General features: G+C 37.1%; 1 protein-coding gene across 1 annotated transcript; it reads left to right on the top strand.

Moving 5' to 3' along the window:
- The first annotated feature begins 3,106 nt into the window (after nucleotides 1–3,106).
- On the top strand, nucleotides 3,107–9,222 carry LOC142849055 (prolactin-3C1-like). Its single transcript, XM_075971172.1, has 5 exons — nucleotides 3,107–3,137; nucleotides 4,010–4,164; nucleotides 5,613–5,696; nucleotides 7,539–7,718; nucleotides 9,034–9,222. Exons 1-5 carry the CDS (start codon nucleotides 3,107–3,109, stop codon nucleotides 9,220–9,222), a joined length of 639 nt encoding a protein of 212 aa, XP_075827287.1.
- The last annotated feature ends 292 nt before the right edge of the window (nucleotides 9,223–9,514 follow it).

The following is a 9,514-nucleotide window of genomic DNA, read 5'->3' as shown; positions in this document are numbered from 1 at the left end:
ACACACGCAGAGAGAGAGAGCGTCAATCTCACAAATCAAAACATCAGGGAAAATATATCAGCATATAGAGGTTCTGTGTATCTGGCTACAGAGAAAATTGTCCATAAATCTTCCTCATTGATGATTTAGGAGAAATTATACATGGAAAAGTGGATCCTTCGAGCCATAATATGAATTTCTATGATTGCCACTCAAACCAGAGGGGGGAAAATCATGCTAATAGAAAATGGACTTGATTCTCTACCTTCTGATTGATCTGGGGGACAGACAAATGTGCAATTTTCTTCTTTCAACCACGCCTGGGGTCATCATGCATTTTATAAAAGTTTGTCAGACACAGTCTTGATCATATCTAAGTCTGACTCTGAGTCAGAATAGCCAGACATTTCCTGAGATTTAAGTACTCTGGACCACAGGCTGTCCCTGTTCTCTACTCTGGATACATTTTTGTGGTATGTTTTAAACTTATACACTATGGATTTACAGATTTTTTTTTTACTTTTATAGCCAAAAAAGGAATTTATCATCAGTGTGCCTGTTCTAATGGGAGCTCACCAAATCCAGCTGGACCGGAACTGAAGGAGCTCAAACCGGACTCTCTGAATGTGGCTGACAATGGGGGCTGACTGAGAAGGCACTGGGACTTGTTTCTACTGCACGTACTGGCTTTTTGGGACCCTAGTCTATTTGGATGCACAGCTTCCTAGGCCTGGATATAGGGGGGGGGGGGACCTTGGACTTCCCACAGGGCAGAGTTCCCTGCCCTCTCTTAAGCAGGGATGGGGAGAGAGGAGAGTGAGTGGGGAAGCAGAAGGAGAATGGGAGGAGGGAAGGAAGTGTAGTAATATGGGCGGCGGGGCTGAGCCCTAACACCCCAGCCGCCTGCTCGGCTAGCTTATGCCCCGAAATAATTACAGGGACACTGTATTCTTTTAAACACTGCTTTGGCCCATTCCTATCTAGCCTCTTCTAGGCTAATTCTCACATATTAATTTAGCCCATTTCTAATCATCTGTGTAGCGCCCCTAGGTGCGCTTACCGGGAAGATTCTAGCCCATGTCCATCCTGGGTCGGAGCTTCATAGCATGCATCTTCCCTGGAGCGGGGAGCATGGTGTCTCTCTGAGGCGTCTGCTCCGGAGAGGAGAGCTGTCGAGTCTGAGCTCACTTCCTCTTCCTCCCGGCATTCTGTTCTGTTTACTCCACCTACCTACGTCCTAACCAATAAAATGGGCCGAGGCAGTTCCTTTATTAGCCAATGACCTTCCATCAAAGAAGTATAAATTTTTAAATGGAAAAATAAAAAAAAGATAAAGAAAAAAGAAAAAAAGATAATATGAAGGGAATTACTCACTCATGTAGGCCCTTTGAACAAACAGATTTAGTAAATAAGCAATCTGTAATGACCAGACCCATTGAGCACACATGTCTGAACTCATATGCCAGATCTAGGGATGAGGGTAATGTGTATAGCATAACAGAATAGGATGAGATCCTACTTTAGCCCTTGCTGATCCAAGAGCAACCTCAAATGATTTCATCTGGTCACAGGGACAGTACAATGCAAGATGCCACAATGAGGTAAGGGTCGGAAAGGCAGAATGGTGGTAGATTATAGAAATTTAAATGGAGTAGCATTTTTCATTCATGTTTAGATGATTGACTGCTTATCTTCATAGTTGCTGAGACTTAAGGCCTTTTCATCTTGTGCTAGTTATGTGAAAATCTCGGTGCCCTCTAGATTCTTCATCTTGATTACAATTGCATTTTCTTCCAACTGTCTTCCATCAATAGCATTCTGTTATATAATGCCAGGCTTTCCACGACTTTTTTAATTTGAAAAATAATCTGGAAACACAAGACAGTAATTATATAATTTATATGAAGGTACTCAGCACACATGTGAGAAGTCATTCCTTGTATTTAGAAGTTTATTTAAACTGATGACTGTGCCTTCTGTCAGTTTAGTTTTTCCTCTATGCGTTTGGGGAACGGGGTTGCACATGACACTCGTAACTGTGCATGCTGTTGGTTGCACTTTGGAAGTATATAGTTTTGGTCTTAATGCTGAAGAAGTTGTATATTGTGGTTCAATAACATGAAAATATCAAGTTTGTAGTAATGATCTAGAAGCTTCCAAAACCCACTACACTGTTTGTGTCCCAGAAATTGTCAACAACTATATTATTCAGCCACATGGTAAAGTCATAAGGGAATCTGTCAAGGTTTAACTAATAGCAAATCTAGAAATCTTGCCTTACGGTTAGAGTTGAACTCATGGCCTTGTTGCAAGAATTGTTAGTAACTGTACCATTCAGGCACATGGTAAAGCCATAAGGGAGTCTGTTAAAGTGTATCCAGTAATAAATCTAGTGTAACAGTTGAGTTGCAATCAATAGCTCTCCTATTAATTAAAAAGCAACCCTGGAATATCAAATCCACATGTCCTAATAGTGCAAAAACATATTCCACCAAGGAGGGTATGATCATTTCTTTTGTTAAATGTATGTGATGTAACTGAAAAGGTACCTTATAAGTATTTGTGTCTGTTCCTATAGGTTACTGGAACTGTGGCCAGCATTGTTGAGAGAAATCTTTTACAGTGTTTGGTGGTTGATGTCATAGATTCACATTTTGTTACATTCGTGAGAATAACTGACTCTTGCTGTGGTCTGGCAGCTTAAGGCTGACAAAGAATAGAGTATATTTAAACCACCTGAAAGATGGCAGAAAGAACAAAGGCCCTGACCTAGGAAAACATTATTAGGGAACAAGCACATTACTCTTGACAGAAATGACCATGAGTCATTATAGAACAAAGAATGATTTGGAAAATTACTTGAACCCTAGAGATAGCATGACAAAACAGAAGAAACCACATTGAAGCAAGACTGGTGCAAACAGAATTTATACTCCCTGAAGGAAGAGACTCATTGTGCTAGAGACATTGCTCCTCGTGCTCCCCTGCCACCCCCCCACCAAGCTCTGCTTGGCTTTGGGTACTGCCTGTTAGTATATATAGGAGGTGGAAACCTGATGGAAGGAAGCACTCAGGTAGGCAATTTCCCCAGCTGGAGGCCACACCATTGTGGTGGAACGTCTCAGAGATGCAGATGGCATTGACTCATCCATGCTCCTGTAAGTTACATTCATCTGTGGTCCTCTAAGTAAGCTTCAGCAGGCAGTGCGTTACTTGGTACAGATTGGGTTGTATATTATCTTTTCTTTTCTCCTAGCATTGCTGCAGTCTGCAGAGAGCTGATATGTGTTCATGTCTCACTTACATTCAAGGCAAAGGAGATGAGATTTTTTTTTCTTTTTTGATTTTTCGAGGCATGGTTTCTCTGTGTAGCTTTGGAGCCTCTCCTGGAACTTGGAAATCACTCCGTACAGTGTACAGCAGGCTGGCCTGAAACTAACAGAGATCTACCTGAGAAATCTATAATTATTTGGCTTGTCAGGGTTTTGACCTGTGCCTGATCACTTAACTCAAACTTAATAAAATATTTAGTTCCAAAAGATAATATATATAGTAATAGCCAGTTTGATTCTCTACTATTTTGGTGTATACCAAATAAAACAGCATGAGAAAGAAAAGAACATGTTCATACCAATCATCTTAACTCTTGGGTGATATTTAAAAGAAAAATCAATTACCTATAAACTTAAAATTTATTAAATAGAAAATGAATTTATATTCCCAAGACATCAAAATATGTATAGTGATGATTTAAGGACTCTAGCTTTGGATTCATCTCTGTTCAAATGTGTCCAAGTTTTGGAAGCTCCTCTGGAGCAGCCAAAGCTGAAGGATCACCTATTTTTCAAGGTGTGAACTGTGAAAATGTGTCTCCTCCCTATATTCCCACAGAGTAAGGAACATACCCCCAACTCATTATACAGTACTGATTTGGCACAGGACTCTGAGAACAGATAGTGCTTACCATAGAGTATAGCTCTTGGAACCTTATTTGAAAACATCATCTCAGAATCATTTCTCTGTATAGCAGGGATGGGCCTGTTGCTGCTGGTGTCAAGCCTACTCCTTTGGGAACACGTGACCTCCACAAGCGATGACCAGATGACCAATGAAGAGTTGTATTACAAATTGCTTTCCATTTCACATCGCACCCGTATAGTTTCTCGAGAAATGTATAAAATATTAGTAAGTATCTCACTTATTTCAGAATTCTTCCCTAAAGTATATGTGAGAAAATGCTACTCTTTTAACCATATAGCTTCACGAATCTAATTTCAACCAATACGTTTTATATGTAATAGGAACATCCAATTATGAAAGTGTCGATGAGGAAATATAGGAAGTTTCATGAAATTGCAAAGATTTGTAAAGAAAGCAATGATTATTTTTTCAATTTTTCCTCTAATAAACCTTAAAAATAATCATTTAAATTTCTTCTTTGAACATTAAGTCCAGAAAAATTTGCCAGGAAGGAACTGTGATTTGTGATTTCCTGGTCGTGTTTGAAGAATGGTTCTGTGGGCATTTTTTTTTGCAAGTGCTCTTGAGATATCCAATATAGGAGCACTACCCTGCAGTGCGTCATTGGGAGAAAATAAAACTAAACTAAACTGTAACTGCGCAAAGTGGAAAACCACAGCAACAGAAGCAGCAGTTCAGAAACTTGCAAATGCCAAGAAACGTTGTTTAAGATTTCTAGTTGTGAGTAACTAATTACAATCAGAATATTGGTGTAGAGGGAGCATTTTGTCCTCCTTCATGCTGGTGATACATTTTTTTTGTGTCTGTTTTGGTGGGTCACTACAGTGAAAACAAAAAAGACAGCAAAATTAGGGACATGAAACCTATGTCTGTAGAGTTGTGAATATAACTTCCCATTGTCCTTTTCACTCATTAGTGTTTCTTTCATCCCTTCTTCACTCACAATTTTTAAGTTCAGTGTTGCTAGAAATCCATTACACTTTTATAAATTTGCTGATTATTATTATTGATATATATTTAAATTAATAAGCAACCCAAGTAAACATAAACTTCAGTTGATTAATATAATCACATTAAATGCTGAATTCTATCCTCATTCATTGCTGATTGCTTCTTCAAAGATATCCAGATTTTTACGTTGAAATTTGATGCCATTAACACAACGGAATTACAAATTTTCCATTGAAGTTGGTACGGTTCAACTCTACCTCCATTTTACTTGAGAAAACAGTAGAAATTTTCAGCTATATATTGGCAGTAGTACATCAATCGGAAACAAATTATTAATAAATATTAACAGAAAGACACTATTGGATGACACACAACTCAAATCCTAGAATTCTGATATTTAAAACACTAAATGCTTTTGGACTAGAGCATTTATTACTTTCTTTCAAAAGAATGGTTTTAGGAATGGCAAACAGGAAGAAAAGAGTGAGAGGGTGAGAAGAGTTTGTGAGGCCAGAACATACGACTATATATCTCATGGGAAGAAAAGGTAGACATGCAGTATTTGCTTCTATCTTCTCTTTCAATTTTATGCAGACCCTATGTGATACATTTGAATACTTATCAAATACATTAATAACCTTGTCATGGATGTGTTTATTATTCTGAATTTACAAAGACTTGACTCATTTCATTCCCTCCAGGATAAGAAGTTAGCCAAGGGAAGATTGTTTAGAGACGGTAGAAACAACACCTGCCACATCACTTCCATCCCTACTTCAAAAAAAGTAAGTTTTTCTCCCTGGTATTTACCAAAGAAATGTTGGCAATGCTCTAGCTATTTGTGCTGTATTTAATTATTGGGGCTAGTGTAGTTACAATACTCTCAAATCCCATAGAATGATGAAAGAGGAACAGGCAGAAAAGCATGACACCACACAGTAGGTAACTTACACACTTTAAGTCAGATGCCATCTTACATTATACCTGACACCTAAGTTGCCCATGTAGAAGATAATTTTCCCAACACCTCGCTAGAGGGATTAAACATTTTGATCTGAATTGGATATTAATGGTTAAATACACATCCATACCTATGTGGAAGAAATCAAATACAGTAGTGTTCATGATATAATCCTAAAGGCTCCTCCACTGTCAGCAGGCTACTTAAATCACCAATGTGCAGTTTATTGTTGAGGTTTGAAACTCTCTTGGTCTTTTGTCTGTCTCATTATTTATGCAATACAAAATTAATGATCTACCTTCTCCTATATCTTAATTGAAAATCAGCTGAACAAGAGGGTTCTCTGCATACTCTGTAACGAATCTCATGATAACCTATATTTTGCTGGGGTTTACATTCCTCAGTAGCTCTAATATGTGATTGTTTTATCTCTTCCTCTGAGTACCATTCATAATTAATTTTTTGTGATTTAAACTAAACTTATTATATGTATACTTTGCACATATATAAGTGTTCTATATGATTTTATCACTAGCACCAATCTCCTACGTAAAACTATTCTCCTTTAAAGTGTGACTGTAATAATGGAAATTACAGAAAGAGTTGGAGAAGAGAGAATTTTGACAGAGAGCTACTTTCACAGACACTTCAAAAAGCAGTATGTTGGTAGTCATACATGTATTAGACACACAAATCTCTGTAACTTGAGATACTTTTAGAAAAATAATAAACTGAGGCTCAAAAAGTTTACAGCCTGGACCCCTTGCATGTCGAGCAAGAATGTGAATCTGGGCATCATCCACCCCAATTCCTCAGCAGTAATCATCTTGCCACAATCCTCCCATCAACTAATTTTCACCGTTTGGCCTGCTCCATTTCTTAATATCCTTTACATATTTCCTTTCCTATATGCATTGCTTTCCATTACTCTTCTTTTCATTGCAAGAGACTGACTAGAAGCATAGTATCATGAAGTTGAAATCAGATATGGCTGTCAAACAAGATTCTGGCAATGATCATAAACTGGGCATGTCATATTTCATTGTGATACCCACTGATGTTGGTATTAAAAGCAGTGCTGAGTCAAATTTTTTTTTTTGCTGGACATAATGACAAGCATGTTGCTGTGCCAGAGGTATGGAGTAGGGTTTACTCAGAAAATTACTATCTTAACGGCATGTTTTCTTCGCTATATTTATTTGTAAATAATTTACAATAATCCAGAAATCAGCGTTGAGCATTTATATGAGCAAATTGATTCACGAATGTGAAGACAGTTTGGTTGACCTTCGACTTTCAGTGCTGGCATTGCTGTGGTTTCAATCAGATCCTAGTGATACTGGAGATCCAGCAAATCTTTCATTATCATAGATGAGAAATGCAATTAAATAGAAAAAACTCACCATAAGTCACATAGCATGTAGAGAATCAAACTAATTATTATTAATTTGACATGTCCTTAGAAAACTATTAAGACCTAGTTAGTTTTATGTTAGCAAACTATCTTTCAATGGCTTAAACTTCACATTTATATAATGTGCATCATATTCTAAGAGACATTTATTACTTAAAACTTAGTATTGCAATTTTTGATTTTGCATGAACACACAATGTGTCTACCATGCTGTTTTGTTTATTCAATGAAATGTAAAATCTGCTTGCTTAGACTGAAGACGTTCTGAAAGTGATCATCAATGTTTCGAGTGCCTGGAAGTATCCACTGAAACTGCTAACACCTGCAACGTTGACCCACTTAGGGTCCTATAATGGCATGCTGGCAAGAGCTATAGAGGTTAACTTTGGAAATCAAGAAGTTCTGGAGGGAGCAAAAATTTTACTCAGCAGGGTGAGCCATCCCTTCACATTCCTCTGATCATGTCATGTGTGAAAAAGAAATTAATTTTTAAAAACTTCATTTTCAAGACTAGCCAATATGTTCACACCCTTTCTAATAAGAAATCACATATAAAACCAACTCCCCATAAAGTTCTTTACTGAGAATGCAGCACATAAGTGATCTCAGTAGAAAATAGCTTTTCTGCACAGTTATTTAGGCAGAAGGTTTCCTGGAGAGGATGGGCACACCTACCTAACTCAGAAGACCTTAAGACAGTCATGCTTTTGTCTCTGCAACTTCACTCATTAAAAGAAGTGCTCGTCGTGGCTGAGGTTTAGGAAAAATATATAATATGGAAAGTAGATTTAGTTGAAAGTTAAAAGTGATGGGGACATTTTCCCAGAACCCATTAAGGTATGGAGGACAGACTAGGAAATTACTGAGGGCGATAAAAATCTCCAAAGTGAAAGAACTGGCCCCATTCACTTCAAAGTCCTTTGGTTAAATCCATAGCTACAGTCACATACCAATTTGCTGGTTCTCCATTTGTATAGTCTTGCATACATATTTCTCATTTAGGATCAGTGGAACACCCGAAATTCTGAACTCTTATTTCACTTCTAGTTTTATGTGCTAATTAATACCTTCATGACAGCTTGGCTTAGAAACCTGACAGTTCACAATTTTGACTGATTTTCTACTCTCACCTTTTCTTGCAAAACATTGAAAATTTAGAAGTAATGTCAATCAGGACTATGGAGATTGGTCATACATTTGAATGTCTGCTTTGCAAGTATGAAGTCCTGGATTTGATTCCAAAATCCTTATAAATGAATGATGATGTGTGGATTTTCTGTGCAACCCGAGCACCGGGAGGCAGAGGCAAGCAGATCCCTGGTGTGTTCTAGATAAAAAATAAAGTAAATTCTCCTAAAAAGAAACAGAATAGCAAGAACAATCAATAATAGAATCCATCCAAGGAATAGTTGAATTCATCCTAAGGTTTTGAATAGCTTTAATATGGGATGAAGTGATGTCGGATTTTCTCCAGACTACAGTGTATATGTAATCTTTCTAAAATGGTGCTATGGAAGACCATAGTTGAAGATTTTTGCTGGAGAAATCTAGATACATTTCATACTTGCATCTTAACATGTTATGTTTTGATTTCAAAGGATGACCTTTGGTTTCCATGTTAATGTATAGCCATAAATGCAAATTCACATATATGAATGTCCATTTACACACACACACACAAATGAATGAAAGGAATAAGTATTAACCAAATCAACAAAGTACATAATACCTGTCCTTTTATATTTAGATTCAGCCTGGATTTGAAGAAAATGACTATACTAACTGGCCAGAACTAAAACAACTAAGGTCTTCCAATGAAGACACTCATCTTTTGGCATTTTATAAACTCTTCTACTGCCTCCGCCAGGATACAAAAAAGGTTGACCGTTATCTCAAGTCCCTGAGGTGCCGAGTCATCAAAAATTATAAGTGTTAAGTATAGATCTATGACATTTGCTGCTGAATAAATCAGACCTTCAGTGCTTTGAAACTTTTAATCTAATAGATTTACTTTTATAAATTAAAATATGATTCATTAGAAATGCCAGTTTGGAAGAGAACATTTACCAATGTCTTGTGCCCACATAATATAAAATAGAAGCATAGCTTTGCAATGTTTCTTTGCAATTTTCACAAAGGATCAGACTTTAGAAAGAAAACAAGATGACTGAAAAATTACAGTGAGTAAAGATTAGCAATTATTTTTCTAAATAAAATATGATATCACT

The sequence above is a fragment of the Microtus pennsylvanicus genome, chromosome 4 (assembly GCF_037038515.1).
Source record: "Microtus pennsylvanicus isolate mMicPen1 chromosome 4, mMicPen1.hap1, whole genome shotgun sequence".
In the NCBI taxonomy this organism is placed as follows: Eukaryota; Metazoa; Chordata; class Mammalia; order Rodentia; family Cricetidae; genus Microtus; species Microtus pennsylvanicus.
This window is presented reverse-complemented; position numbering and strand designations above follow the sequence as displayed.